Consider the following 16048-nt stretch of genomic DNA (forward strand, 5'->3'; position numbering starts at 1 on the left):
CTTGTACCACTGAGTGTAAGTAGCCTTCTTAACCTGTTACTGTCTAACTTCATGAAGCATAGACTGTAATACAAATAGTGCACATTTACAGAGGAAACTATAGTGTAAGGAATGCCTTTGATTAGATTACAATTTGTTGTTCTGTTTTTTGTCTTCCTGACCAATATGTGAATATAACAAAATGGTGGATTTTCAAGCCCTTTGAGGGAAAATGTCAAATCTCTTAATTTCAGTTGTATTAATGAAGCCTTACTTGAAATGGGCGTGCTGGTTGTCAGCTTTTCAGAGCTGTAGTCAGTTTGTTGACACCTCCAAACAGTATTTCTCTTACTTTGGGTTCTCGATCACAATAGCTAGCCTTTAGGAAAGGCAAATTTTATGTCCCTGAAATGCATAGGGATGCAATGGTTATCCCATTCTATTCAATTTTGGGAATAAACTGGTATTCTGAAGCAACTGAAAAAGGATTTCTTTAGTTTTAATTAAATCTGTATATGAGGAAAGATAGATTCATGGACTTTCACTCATTTTAGAAAGCTCATGGAAAAGTCAGCTGTTTCAGAAGTAAGAGTTGTGGCATGGACAAATGCAGAAGTTACTGTTTTGGAAGCTGCAGGCTTCTTCCCTAGATTATTTTGACAGCTGTGTGTAAGAAATTGATGTAGCAGTAGTATAAATGACTTTGTTTATGCAGGTATTTGATTTTTGTTTGTTTGTTTAAAGTAGTCCGTATTGGGGATTGGATTTTAATAGCAAGCTTAAAGATTTGATGCAGGATCTCTGAATTACTTTTCATGCTAGTAAAATGTGAGACTGTCTTTTTATTATGGGTTCTACTTAATTACATCCTGTCAGGTCATCAAGATTGGGAAAAGAAGCTGGTTTTACATATTAGAAGTAACAAAATGTTTCCATCCATATTAAGTATGTAGTTGTACCTTAGTCAAAGGTGAAGGGGTGTGTGAGGGGAGCTTTTCTATGGGAAACTGCTGTTTATAATCACAGGTCTCTGTCTATAGTTTCTTGCTAATAAGGTTCTGACTTAAGTAATAAAGACATTTTAGAATCCGAGTCATCTATTATTAAGAAACAAAAAGCCTACTCCCACTGTAGCCTTAAGTATCTCTTATGTCCTTCCTCTCCCAGCCCTGCTCAAGAAATGAAATGACTGGTGGCATGACATTGGTGGCATGCTCAGTTTTTGCAAACACACTTTGCAATGTTGGCATGTTCTTCTGGGCACTTAAAACTCCTGTCTTATACAAAAATTTCTTTCTATATTGTGTAGTACATGCTTCAGAGAACCCAGGACCAAGATGAAAACGTGGCTTTGGAAGCTTGTGAGTTTTGGCTGACTTTAGCTGAACAGCCAATTTGTAAAGATGTATTATGTCGGCATCTTACTAAGTAAGTATTAATGATTACAACTTGTAGTCATTTTGAAATAATTGTCTTTAAACTGCAATTGAGTTCTTCCTATATATTTTTATAAAAATAATATCTAGTTTGCAGCATGCTTAGAAGAATTTTCCTATAGTTAGCTCTCCTGCATAATAAAAATGGCTGTGGAATAGAGTTCATTGAAAAGACTTCTGAGGATTTCAGACCTAGTTAAACCCAGAAGCAACCTAACTGTGTCACTGTGGTGCTTTATCTCAAGCCTAACAGCCTCTAGCTCAAAGGGAGGAAAAGATACACTAATGTGCTCTTAAGCTCAAACTAACTTCTCCATGTGACATTATGTTTAATATCTGGTGTACTGTGGTATACGTACAGTGTTGACAAATGTTGTTTGAGGTATCTCTGTGCAATACTTCTGTGTGTGTAGTCATGCCAAGGGATATCCATCTTTATAAAGAACAAGACAAAATGATGTGCGATGACTTAGGTTTAAGAATCAATGTTTATATCGGCCGTCACTGCAATTTCAAGAAAGCATTTACTCATTTCTACTACTTCAGATAGGATAACTTTCTGAAATTTAAAAGACTAATAAACCTGAAAACATAAAGTCTTAGGTCATCATGTAAATCCTTGATTTGAATAGGAATGAAAGCCCACATTTGAGATCTAAATATCCACATGTCTGCAGTGGTGCCTGTAACTTTTTTCTTGCAATAAGAAATGAATTCTTCAGTGTTCCCAGAAAATGTAGACTTTTCTTTTTTGATATATGCAGGAAAAGTTTTATAAATATATTGGGACAGTTATGTCTCTGATTCTGTTCTCTCAGTCAAGATTTCGAGAGAATAGAAACGTGCTTTTCCGCAGAGATGAGCATTATAAATGTGAAGCAATAAAAAAAGATAGTAAAATTTCAGTTTTCAAAAGCCATTAGAAAGTAGAGAATTGAGATTAAAACATCTACTGTAACGGTCAAGGAACAGGAATTGAAAGCGGGAGAGCTAATGTTATGAAAAATTATTTTTAAATTTTAGAACAGTTTCATTTAATTCCTCCACTTGTAGCTTGAAAGACAAAAGAGTGATAGCACAGTTCTTCATTCCACCCCTCTTCTCGCTGTAAGGGAGGTGACTAGTACTAAACCTCTTCTGGACGGTATGGACATTGACATTACATCAGTTTCATACTCAATTTTTAAGAAATTTTTAAATTGCTATAAAAACATAGTAGGAGCATAGTAATACTACACATCCTTTTATGTGATCTTTCAATGTCTTGTTTGTTGCTGAGTCCTGTTTGACAGAGGAGTTATATGTAAGTCCATCAATACTCGATGATGCTCTTAGATTTTTAGCAAATCTTGTCCCATCTTTAATTTAAAATAAAAATTATGTGTAGGGTGTATAACATCATGTTCTTGTTTATTTTACAAGAAAGTCTCTTGTAAAATGAATAGCTCCTGCATACTTTATGCTGGAGAAATGCTAATTAATTGGTGTTAATTTGAATATTACTTTTTCCTTTGTTAAAAGTTCTGCAGGTAACATGCCATTGGGATGTGTGAATATTGTTGCTGACTTGAGTACTTTCAGAAAGTGTTTTCTTCAGTTGCAGAACATACAGGGATCGACACCTATATTTCTGTGTAGTTGGAGTCCATAGGCATAACCAGTTTAATAACTAGATGAAGTTCTAGGATGGATTAGTCAAGATCTTTTCCATGTTGAGAACTTAAGTAGTAACCACAAAAGATGGAGGGGGTTTAATGTAGACTTTCATCTGTAAGAGTAGTGAGGTAGGGTCCTCGGCCACAAGTTAAGTGATAAGTGCTACCGCTGAGAGCTAACTAAGGATGGCTGGGACAGGTTTACTCCTTGGTACTTATTTACCAAGTGTATTGTGAGAGTTTAAATTCTTATTCAAAAGCTTTAGACTTAATTTTCAAAAGGTGCTTCTGGACAAAATTTATCATATTGAAGAATATTCCATTTTTTAAAGTGTAAAAACTTGGTTCTGCTATCTGGCTAGCTCTAGTTAGAAAGTTTGTAATTTGAAATTGGCATTTTTTTGGATTACAAAATATCGATACACCTCATAAATGGAGTTTGGTTTAGGTACTAGCTTTTGTGAGCAAGCTAAAGTTTTCTTGATTTGGGGTTTTTGTTTGGCAACAATAAATTATGGCCCCGGTAACTGAAAATGGGCTTGTTTTATTTATGTGTTATTTTGACATGTATCATTATTTCCTTATAGGCTGATACCTGTGCTGGTAAATGGTATGAAATACTCAGAGATAGATATTATTCTGTTGAAGGTGAGCACCAATTTCTATTGCTCTGTAAGAATCTGGTCAGCTTGTGACCTGTAACTCGGAATGGTTCAGCTGGTAGTACAGAACTGGTCTACCACCTGTTCCACGGAGAGTTAGCTTTTGAGGGCACCGTATTTTGTTCCAAATCTAAATGCTACTGTTATGTCTGTTGTAAAATAGCTGGATCTGCAGACTTTCTTGGTTGTCATCCCTACCCACCTCAAACTTACCCATGAACTGCTGCAACAATGCAGCCTAAAAAGAATGTTCAGAATTAGTCCTGATGCCCTTCTGGACTGAATGACATGGCTTTTTTATAACAACATTTTGGAGTATAGACGCCTACCAGAATTTCTCTAAAACTTCTTTCCCCTAACTTTCTCCCAATTCATTCTCATCAAGAATTATTTCTTAACAAGAAAGATACTTTCTACTTTTGTGTGAACTTAGTTCTCTTCCTTCTATTTGCCCTTCATTTTCCTGGGAGATACTATAGCAGAATGCAGGAAAAATGACATTTTTAGTTAGCTGGGCAGTACAAGTGGCATGTGAATCTTTAATACGCTTATGAAATCTTGAACTAAATTTTACACTATATTCTTAATTTCTTTGAGCAATATAGTTGCACTAGTTTATCTGATTAAAACATGTTGATGACAGGGGGATGTTGAAGAAGATGAAGCAATTCCAGATAGTGAACAGGACATAAGACCTCGTTTTCATCGTTCACGAACGGTGGCACAGCAGCATGAAGAAGATGGTATTGAAGATGATGACGATGATGATGATGAACTTGATGATGATGATACTATTTCTGACTGGAATTTAAGTATGTCAAAGTAATGTATAAAATGTTTAAAAATACTTGGTACTTGTGTAATATGGTAACTACAGTAAAAAGAGAATTTTTTTTGTATAGTAATACTGAGGCTTTGGTTTAGAACAGAAACAGAACTATCTCCTGATATAATTGGTGTGTTTCAGGAAGTCTTTCAGATGCATAACACATTTTGCCTATGTAACTGCACTGACAAAAACTAGCCAGCTGTAAGCTTATTTCTTATGTTGACTATGGCAGATGGAGCTGCAAATACCCACTGGATGCAATTTAACAGAGGCTTTTGGCTTAGAATTTTAATTCTATAAGCTAATATAAACCATGCTTACTTCCAAAAAAAAAAAAAAGGAAAGAAAGAAAAAAAAACCCTTTCACATTGTTCTTAGCTTGAGGAAGCTTGGTAATTCTTTCTTGTACTTTACTCTTCCCTGTAAAAGTGTTATGTGAGTGTGTGGCTTTTTTTTTCCTTTTCTTTCTTTTTTTCTTTTTTTTCCCCCCTCCTCATATCCCGCCCCCCCAAATATACTACTACTACCACAACCAGCAATTACCAGTAGTTCTTTTTATATGTGAGAAATTTGCTTCTGAGCAGAACGTAGAACTTCAGTTATGAAAAGAGGAGAACTGAGCAAAAAGCAGTTTTGATGATCTGTATATATCCTGGGATCTTTAGGGTCAATGGGTCATGTGACAAGGAAAGAAAATGCCACTGATTGATTTTTAAGCTCAGTGATAAAAGATCATGGATGGGATTCTGATGAATCTGACATAAATATACTTTGCAATCAAGCAGCCTCATTCTAGAGCAGTCAAGGATTTGTGTTTTGACTGTTTCTGTGTGAGATAGATCTGTGACTACCACTTTGTCTTTTTGTTGAGTCTGCTGCTAACCAACTGAAAAGGTAGAGCAAGTTCTCAACTAGGTTATTGTCAATCCAAGAGCTGGCTTCTCAGTTGTGATTCATAAGACTTTGCTAACAAAGTGAGAAAGTCTGACATCTTGGGAGTATTGGAAAGTTGTGTGTTGATGTGGATTAATTTGATAAAACATGCATTCTTTTTGAATCGAGAGAGTCTACAATTAGATTTTCTCATATAAGTAGGAAATCAAAATTTATAGGTTTTGTGTCAACAGCTTCATACATTATTTTGAGCTACTTCATTGAACTCTTAAGGTGTGGAAATGAAACACCTGATCTTGGTGGCTGTGTCAGCTTTCATTCACAAGCTTCTCAATCCATTCACTTTATTTTGTTCTTGTACTGTTTTGTCCTTTTCACTGTATGGTGGAAGGGTCTTACAGAAAAGTTTGTTCCTGAAAGAAGCTGCCTTTTCAGTTCAGGAATTCAAATGTCCACATAAAATTGTCTTTTCCATAGTCCTGAGATTTCTGTGACAGATGAACATAGCTTGAAGCTTATGCATCAAACAACATTGAGTCATATCTGAATTTTTTATTATTGTTATTTTAGAAGAAAATATGAGCATAAATATACTCCTTTTTGTAAAATCTCTTATTTAGAAAAGAGTATAGTTATAGATTCGCAAAGCTGTTCTTGTCACTGTTGTTTGTAGACAGGGCAGAACTAAATATAATTTTTTTGAAAAAGATATTTGAAATTGGGAGAGGGCAACTTATGGTCCAGAGTTTTGATGAGGAAGCTAAAGTTGACCAGGAATGATGGCCCGAAGGGGAAAGAGCAGGAGGAAGGTAGGGGAAAATCTGTATTGACGTATATCATCTAGGCTTGAGAGAATCTAGGTTATCTGAAACTGGGAACTGAATGTGCCCTGTTTCTGGGAGCAGAGTAAATAAGTCTTGTGTTTATTATTTGTTCCGGTAGTTGCTACCTTCCAGGTGAAACTTTTCTATGCCTTTATTTGGGCTTAGTAGTGGTTTGAGTTGAGTTTAGGACTTTTGTGTATTACCTCTGATACCTATCTTGTATATACTTTTGTTCCAGTTGGATCCTTTCTGACAGATTAAGAAGGAAGTGAAAGCCCAATAAGCACAGAAGTGCAGTTTAAATTCTCATATATAGGCAATCTTTGTAAAACAAGCTTAGCGTTACTTTTCTAAACATGACAATGCCACAGCAGAGAACCAGAGTTAAGGATTTCATGTTTTGAAATCACGCTCCAAGAGCAATCATGTTTTGAAGTTGTTGCTGATCTTTTTTTCTAAATGAGCTTTTATTTGCTAAAAGTATAGGATTAAAAGCTTCTAAAAAAAACTTTCATGTGTGATCTCTTCCTCCTTATATTGGTATATCAGGAAATAGGAGTAAGGTATAAGAACTTAGTGCAGAGGCCAGTAAATTCCTTGCAGTCTCTAGAGCTTTATGATTTTGCTTCTTTTGCTTTGAGATGTGGATCACTCTAGAACTTTTTTTTTAATCGAATGCTAATGTTTTTACGCCATATCCCTCTCCCCTTAGTTTCTTTAGTTAGTATGTTACGTTGAAGTCACAGACTTTCAGTAGTGTTACTCCATCCTGAAATTATGTAATGTATGTAATGTTGCAATGTAATGTTGGGTCTCCTATCTTTGTGTGTTAATATCCCTAGTGTATAAATCTTTAGTGGCTATGTATGTGCTGCAAAGCTGACTTTAAGAGCCATAACTATGTATCAGAGTACAGTGGATCACCATGTCTTGTAATAACTTAGAAGTATTCTTCCTCCTCATACCTGGAGACTCCACCGGCAGCTGGAAGTTAAAATGAGGGTTATACTGTCTGACTACAACTGGTTGTATGCTATGCAGAGATTAACACTCCATTAATTCTCCTCAGGGAAATGTTCTGCTGCTGCTCTAGATGTCCTGGCCAACGTATTTCGTGATGAACTTCTGCCACACATCTTGCCCCTTTTGAAGGAATTGCTTTTCCATCCAGAATGGGTAGTCAAAGAATCTGGTATCCTTGTTCTTGGAGCAATTGCTGAAGGTAAGGTAACATTGCCTATCAGGCTGCTGAATTTTTTGGTTGGTTCTAAAGCAGCTTTAGAATTCTAGGTGAATTTACTCATGCAAACAGGTATGTGTGCGTAGCTGATATGGTTTCAGTGTGTTGATTAATCTCTATGTCTGCTACTTGGTGACTGCAGTTATTGCTTTAATTTTTCATTTTCAAAGCTACGTATGTTTGGGAGGCTGAATATCTTGGCTCGTTTCCTTTATTCCTTCCCTTTTGTAACTCTGCAGTACATATTTATGGGTCAGTCACAAAGTACTATCTTGGCTTGACATAAAAGGGACACTGAATAAATTTAAGTCTTAATTTCGTTTAGTGCCTGTCAGGAACGCAAAAGATGGTAGTCCTATGACTTGAGTGTACTGAAGTATTTTTTGTGGATGGATCTCTTCCATTTCTTTGTACTTACTCAAAGGCTCAAGGGGAGGGGGAAGAGTTGCCAGTATTTCCAGCATACCTCTGCATTTTGGAAACTGAAGGAGTATGCTGGAGGCTATGCCAGGATTATCTTTGTTTTTCCACAGTGCCTACTGAACATACTTTTTCTTTGTTGCTAGAGACTTTTTTGTTGATTTTTGATTTCCAGTCAAGCAAAGTAAAAGTTAGCACTTTTGACAAATCTGGATTTATTGTTACTGCCCTTGCTGATCTTAAAGATGTAGGGTTTTTTGCTGGTCAATATTTGTGTGAAACTAGGAGAAAACAAGAAGAGAATTAAATTTCTTAAAGAATCTTTTTTAATGAAGTGACTGTTTACTTTCAAGGCTGAATCTTTTCATATGGCTTTTTTGGTCACTCTGAGTGGACTGATGTTTTTGGTAGGATTTCCAGGCTGTACAAATGTATTTATTTGGATGTACTTGCTGTGCTCCAGATAATAAAGAAGAACTTTCGGAGTTTGGAGAAGCACTGAAGTAGAAATATAATTGAGATGTATATAAATTTGATTAGGGATTTTAAGTATTGCTTATGGTAAGGAGCTAACATAACTTAGGTAGATCGTATGTAATATGTTGTGAAATGTATTACTGCATGATAGAGAATGAGAGTATGTCCTTTCTAGAAAGCAGAGAACTTAATAGAGGACTTCTTCTGTTAATTGTGGTTCTGCAATAGCTATGGTGCTTTTCCTTACAGGCTGCATGCAGGGTATGATTCCATATCTTCCTGAGCTGATCCCTCACCTTATTCAGTGCCTCTCTGACAAAAAGGCTCTTGTGCGCTCCATTACATGCTGGACTCTTAGTCGCTATGCACACTGGGTAGTTAGTCAACCCCCAGACACATACTTGAAGCCATTAATGACTGAGTTGCTAAAGCGTATCCTGGATAGCAACAAGAGAGTACAAGAAGCTGCCTGCAGGTGAGTCAAAGCTTGAACAAAAAGCACTACTTTTGGCACTGCATTTTCATGGGACACTGTTTTAATGCCTTTTTTGATGAAAGCATCACTCCATTTTTAGCAATTGATATTTTTTTTTCTTTTAAATAGGGGTAAGTTCAGCTTCTTGTGGAGCACTCACAAATTCTTCTGAGTTCTGATAAAATGAAAAAGTTAATTTGCATTTCTCTTGTCCAGTTTGTTTTCATAGTATGTTAATCACTGAACTAAAAGAATATATTGCAGTAAAAGAAAGTTATCTATATGTGACACCTGTTTTTTCAGTATTTGAAATTACTTGTTTCATTGACATCATCACTGACACCATTCATCTGGCTTTTATATGTGTATGTACAGAGTTAATACCAGTGACAATGGAAAACTATCCTATCATTCAGTTACTGACGTTGCTTATATCTGGCTCAGGATCACCAAAACAATTGCATTAAAATTCTTTGCAAGGGAGACTCCTCTTCTCTTGAAAGGGAGATCCTGGGAGATAATATTCCCTTTCTCTCTTGTCTACTGATACTTCAAAAAAGAAGCAGTTTTGCCAATAAGGTTTCTTCATAAAGCAGTATTAGATCTGCATCTGATTGTGTGCTTAAAATGTGCTTTTTTAGTTTTAGTGGTGCATAAGGGCAAAGCTGAGATCAGAGTTCTTGTACTAAGCACAAACTGGTAGATGTATCCTTGCCTGAGAATGGGTACAACGAGTTTAATTAAATTTATTAAGCAGGATTTGTGTATTATATGGTTTTTCCCTTTTTGTCTCTAAACTTTGTCAAACATTTGGCTATCAAATTTGTTCTGCTTTAACTCCAGCCGCTTCCTACCTGTCTCCTCAAAGTGATAAGCTCCTGTTCCTTCCAGAATGAACAAGAACATGATGATACAAGAATATTTGCTTTACAGATTTTAATCCAAGGAATCAGAGTTCAGTACAACTTTTTTTTAAAAATAACTTTTGTCCACACTTCTCTCATACAGAACATGGTTAAAATGTACATGTAGTTAAAAACAGCTGTGTTGCAATTGTTGAATACCCTCATGGAGTGCTTACAAAGGATACGCAATAGACAGTGGAAATTGCTGAAGTAATAGGAAGGAAACAAGGGAAATACAAAAATAATCAACTGATTTTTTTTTGTTTGTTTTTAAGTTCAGCCAGTGCTAGATTTATAGCATACATTAAAATACTTTCTTCAGAGTAGAGTTTCATTAAAATTACTGCTGCAGGAAGAAAATAAACAGTCTGGGGAATTCTGTTTTGAGGAAAATGTGGAGCTGTTATAAGTCAAGACATACTTGCTAGCTTTATAAATTGTAAGGACATGTGGTGATCATTCTCGGAGAGGAGCAAAAAAACATGCATCCCTACAGTGAAAAGCTACACAGATCTTTAATGCCTGCTATATTGAAAATTGAGTATAGAGTATTACATATTTTCATCACCAACTTCTATATCATCTCAGATATCTAACTGTCATTTCCTTTGCTATTGAGAAACTGCTCCTTTAATTGGGGATACCCAAAAAGCTCTTTGACTTACGTATGTTCTCCTGCTCACATTCTATGTCTTTCTGAAAAAGCAAAATAATAGATGACACTGCTGTTAGCCATTTAAAGCGTTCACAGTTGTATCATGCTAAGAAAAAGGCATTTCTGTATTTGGTAGCACACTAGCAAGGGGTTGTTCACCTCATAGGGTGATGCGTAAATTTTTAGTGCTAGGATAGGCTCATAATAGTTTTTTTGACACAAGCCAGGTGAGTAAATCTTTAATAGCTCATGATTTTTTCATTTTAATATTTCTCTGAGATGGTATATATGATTTTTTATTTATTTATTGGTGCCATCGTTCATAAAAATTTAACAGACAATCTGATAAGGTTCTGTGATGTGTGCTTTGATCAAGGCAGGACAAAGTTGTTCATGTACTGCCTTTGCTTTCTGTTTTCTCTGTCTTTATCTGTTTTTCTGTGTAGTGAACTCCAAAGGGTACAGGCTATCCGATGTTGGCATGGTATCTGGCACAATGGTACTGGAGCTTTTAGGTGCAGCTACAGCGCACATTAAATGTAACAGCTTGTGTTATGGTTCCTAATGTTTCAGTTAATGTATTGTAACTTCCTGTACAGTAACTCTTCTAGGGATTTTTCCTGTGTATGCATGGCTTTACGAAAATATTTTTGAATTTTATTCATTGCAGCGCGAGTGAGTCCTTATGTGTTCCATCAAAATAGATCTGGGTTATCTCAGTAATACCAGTTTGAAAACATACCTCAGATGAGTCTGAGGACTAAATACAACTTGTATTGAACAGAAATGTGTTGTGTTGGGATGTTGTTGAGTTTTCTTGGTTTGTTTTTGTTTTGTTTTCAAGGTACTGACTGACCTGTTTTTTGTCCCTCAGTGCCTTTGCTACTCTAGAAGAGGAGGCTTGTACAGAGCTTGTTCCTTATCTTGCTTATATACTTGACACTTTGGTCTTCGCATTTAGTAAATACCAGCATAAAAACCTGCTCATTCTTTATGATGCTATAGGAACTCTGGCAGATTCTGTAGGACATCATCTAAACAAACCAGTGAGTATCCCTTACGTTCTGTAGAAGTGCTCATTGTATGCTGAGAAATGGGTTCAGCTTTTTTGTTTGTTTGTTGTTTTTGGTTTTTTGCTTTTTTACAAAATGGAAATCTTTATCTTTCTGTATAATTTTTGATCATACTAAATATTTACATGTAAAATGCTTATGTAGACTGCTTGTAATTTGCCCACTACACAAACAATCCCTGTTTTGAATAAACCACTGTGTTTGTAGTGGCTTTTGAATTGCGCTTTGAATTTGATTTTTTCCAGTCTCAACACTTTTCAGGTCAAAGGAGATACCTATGTCAGTATAGATACTAAAAAGAACTTTTTAGAAGTAGGTGGAATGTGTATGTGAATTTCTAATGACCGGTCTCTTTTGGGGAGCAGCTTTCAGTACAACTAAGCTGCTCTCTGTGTGTCTCTTTCTAATGTATTGGAGCACATTGTTGCCTGAAACTGCTTTATCAGAGGGTGGAATAGACATACATTTAATATATAAAAACACAAAATCTTTTGGACACAGCACAGGTAACACACAGGCACATAATGTGTTTTTTGTAGCATGTGTTTTTTTGTAGCATGTGTGCTTATTAATAGAATATACATACATGTTACGTGCATCTTCTTATGCTATTAGAATTTGTTTTGTCTCTCTGTAATGTTTCACATGACAGACACACTAAAATAAAACTATTTGGTTTGTTGCCATGGCATTTCACTTCCTATCCAAGGCCTCATGCAATCAGAAGACCTCTTCTTCAATCTCCCTCTGGCTTTGGCCAACTTGACAGTTGACAGTACCACGAGGAAGATAAATGGGAGCTCCTGCTGGCAGTGGGACTTTCTTCAGACCTTTAGAACATTATCTTTGGGCACAGCATTAGCTGGCAGCATCTGCTGGATCTTTGGATACCTTCTTGGGAGCAACAGGCACTATAGGGATGCCCTGCTTAATGTCCTTGTGACTGAGCGGTGGCAGAGAAGATACCCATTCTGTATCAAGCTGTTGCATACTGGTGGAAATGGGTCCTTCTGGAAGGATGGGAAATGACTGCCTCCATGGATGGTTAGTTGCTCAAGGAAGAATTTTGACAAACATGGATGGGATTGTAGCTTGAGGGCAATAGGACATGGCTGAGGAAAGCAGGTGGCAAATGCACAGCCAGATTGTATTGCTAGTGAAGAGATTTTTCCATATGCCCTGAGGTGATCATGTGGATTTACAAACCAGGGAGCCATTGAAAGTTGCTAGACTGAAATCAAACCTGGAGGAAAAGATCCACTCTGCAAAGGGTTATGTGCCTCTACCAAAAAAAAAAAAACAAAACAAAAAACCTGTTGTTGAACAGAATGGAGTATTGTCTTTCCCACTTTGTTGTATTTAGAAATTATTACATGAGTATTGCTTCACAAAAATAATTCCCACATACAGGCATTTGATGTATTTCTGCATATAATTAAATAAACACTTGTGATGGCAGAACCAATCTTCAAATTTTTTTTATATGGTAGAGCTCACCAATAGCATGAGGAAATTAAGACTTACAAGGTTACCTTTATGTAAAAGCGTTTAGCTGAGTTCCATCAGTCACTACTTCTTACTACCTCAACTATAATACTAGAAACAAATTTGATTGATATTGCTGTTTTGTTGAAAATCTTAAGACCTAGGTTGTAAATACTAGGATTAAACTTCTATCAGTAGACAGAAGAGCCATCGATTTTTAAACAGATTACAACAATGATTGAATTATGTTACATCAGCTTTGTTTTTTGTCAAAAGAAAAGTGTAAGTGGTTCTTCATTCCACATTTAGTATATTTCAAGGCTAGAAAACCAATATATTGAAATTGTTTAAGCAGCTGATGCATTTTCATCCTAAACAGGAATATATTCAGATGCTAATGCCTCCATTAATCCAGAAATGGAATATGTTGAAGGATGAAGATAAAGATCTCTTCCCTTTATTAGAGGTAAATGTTAAAAATTGAATATCCTTTATCAATTTCTTTTAGGAGTTACACTTGCATTACTGAAGAAACTCCTACTAGGAAGTGTGACTATAAAAGTTGACAGTGTTAGACATTTTTCGTAACAGAGAAAATCTTATTGTAGTGAGAAGATCTTGTGCCTAAAGAAGTATCATTAGGTTTAGTGGAAAGTTTAGATTTCTTTTCTGCTGTTTTTGAGTATTTTTTTCTTTAAAAAGAATCCCAAAGAAAAGTGTTCCTTCTTCTCTTTTTTACCTCTTTCCCCCCCACACACACCCCCTCATTCCTCTATTAAAGCTTCTGTCAAACAAACCAAAGGTGTGAACTGGACCATGTAAATTGCTATACTTTCCAAATCTGAAGGAAGAAAACTCTTTTAGAAAAAGTAGTTTCATAACCTAACTTTAAGGCTTGTATGTGAACAAGATGCTACAGCTTAATGTAAGTGTTGGCTGAATATTGTAGTAGCTGTATTCATATGCACTTTGTCAGCCACATCTACGAAGATACTACTACTGGAGAAATTTTATCAACTGGCATATTTAGGAGAGAGTCACAGTTAGCTGATGATTGACCTGGCTCAGCTAATAAGTACTGATTTTCTAGATTGTCTTTATTTAATCAGCTAGATATGACGGTACTTACAATGCTGACACTGCCCACCTCCTCCCCTCATCCCTGCAGTAAAAGGCACTGGGGGCATGAGGCAAACTTGTAACTTTTTTGTTATTTATTTATTCCAGTGCCTGTCCTCAGTTGCTACTGCCTTGCAATCTGGCTTCCTTCCATACTGTGAACCTGTGTACCAGCGTTGTGTAAATCTGGTGCAGAAGACCCTTGCACAAGCCATGGTATTTTTCTATTGCTATTCCTAGGATTTCAGAATATCTCCTTCAATCAATGTATTAAGTATGTAATATTACGGCTATGTAAAGGGATTTATAGTATAACTGTTGAACGTCTAAATGAAGCTGCAGTCAGAAAACCTTTTTTTCTTTCATGCGTACTTCTGAGATAATGTAATACTTGTTTTGAAAATGTGTACTTGTTTGTTGCAGTTGCACAATGCTCAGCCAGACCAATATGAGGCTCCAGATAAAGACTTCATGATTGTGGCTCTTGATTTACTTAGTGGTTTAGCTGAAGGACTTGGAGGCAACATTGAACAGCTAGTGGCTCGCAGCAATATCCTGACACTAATGTATCAATGCATGCAGGTGAGATGAACCTGTTTAATCCCAGAATTTTCTTTCTGAAGAGAAAACCACTACTAGAATTATCTTTTTTTTTCTTCTGTAGGATAAAATGCCTGAGGTACGACAGAGTTCTTTTGCATTGTTAGGTGATCTGACAAAGGCGTGTTTTCAGCATGTTAAGCCTTGCATCGGTATGTTTCTTTTTATATATAAAACAATTGACTTGTTTTACAAATTGGTAAGAAGTTGGCTTAGACATTGTTAAGCCAGCTTCTGTAGCTGGCCTTGTTACAGTGGTGTTAGTTTTCATTACCGTTTATCAGCAGGAGTGTATAGTCTTCTCTACTTCAAACTGTGCGTTTAAAGATCTGTATTTTTCCTTTTATAGACAGTGAAGAGGTTCGTTTTGTCGCTTGATTTTTATAATGCAATGAGCTGCCTGTTTTGCTGGAATAAAGCAATACAGATAGACTTGGACTTTAATTAGAACAGTTGCTTTCTTTGATTAAATTCTTCAGTTTGTAAATTCTATTGTTCTACTTTAATTTAGTGTTATATAATTACATATATATTAAAATTAGAAAACTTAGAGGGAAATTTTCCTTTTTGGTAGGGAAGTAGCATCAGTTACAAACTTCTAAAATATTTGTTGTCTCTTCCCTCAAATGCCCTGGAGATGCCTTCAGCTTGTCAAATGAGTGTTTGGATAGGCTGGAAACTGAAAATTTATTTTGGCAAATACCATAATCTTATCTTTGTGATTAATAATATTTTCTTAGAGTACATTTAATCAAGGAGGCGATTGCCTTCTAGGCTTTATTTTCAAGCATAGCTGAATGTGTAGCTCTCTACGTGCTTTGAGGGCTGTTCAACTATCTTACAAAAACTAGAAGTACTTATATTTGATTTTTTTTTTCTTTCCCTACCCCTCTCCCCCTCACTTCCCATCCCCAAAAGACAGGGAGAAAAATTTATAGATGTACATAAAGGTAAAATCTTACTAGGAACCTTTCAAATCATAGTTTGAAAAGACTTGTATTGATCTGTTTAGATTCTAAAATCCAGGTTAATCCACTACGTAGCAGAAATATAGCTCTTGTTAATTCGTGCATAACACTTTCCAACCATTTAAATAGGCTTACATGTTTTTTAAAAAAAAAAAGTTTTATTGTGAACTTACAATATTAGGGCAAGATGGTTGTATTGTGTGATGAGATTTTAAAATGTTGTTCTTTCTAGCTGATTTCATGCCCATTTTGGGAACCAACTTAAACCCTGAATTCATTTCTGTGTGCAACAATGCCACGTGGGCAATTGGAGAAATCTCCATCCAGATGGGTAAGATTATTTTTTTTTCTT

General features: G+C 36.0%; 1 protein-coding gene across 2 annotated transcripts in view; it reads left to right on the forward strand.

Moving 5' to 3' along the window:
- The window catches only part of LOC135324885 (transportin-1), an 80329-nt gene that overhangs the window by 48498 nt on the left and 15783 nt on the right, over nucleotides 1-16048 (forward strand). For both annotated transcript variants that reach the window (XM_064501929.1, XM_064501928.1), the window contains 11 exons: nucleotides 1289-1407; nucleotides 3658-3718; nucleotides 4376-4544; nucleotides 7349-7501; nucleotides 8666-8891; nucleotides 11326-11497; nucleotides 13389-13475; nucleotides 14237-14344; nucleotides 14552-14710; nucleotides 14793-14880; nucleotides 15929-16027. In XM_064501929.1, coding sequence (XP_064357999.1) covers nucleotides 1289-1407; nucleotides 3658-3718; nucleotides 4376-4544; nucleotides 7349-7501; nucleotides 8666-8891; nucleotides 11326-11497; nucleotides 13389-13475; nucleotides 14237-14344; nucleotides 14552-14710; nucleotides 14793-14880; nucleotides 15929-16027 — 1441 coding nt within the window. The remainder of the gene's footprint in view (nucleotides 1-1288; nucleotides 1408-3657; nucleotides 3719-4375; nucleotides 4545-7348; nucleotides 7502-8665; nucleotides 8892-11325; nucleotides 11498-13388; nucleotides 13476-14236; nucleotides 14345-14551; nucleotides 14711-14792; nucleotides 14881-15928; nucleotides 16028-16048) is intronic.

The sequence above is a fragment of the Dromaius novaehollandiae genome, chromosome Z (genome assembly GCF_036370855.1).
Source record: "Dromaius novaehollandiae isolate bDroNov1 chromosome Z, bDroNov1.hap1, whole genome shotgun sequence".
NCBI classification, from domain to species: Eukaryota; Metazoa; Chordata; class Aves; order Casuariiformes; family Dromaiidae; genus Dromaius; species Dromaius novaehollandiae.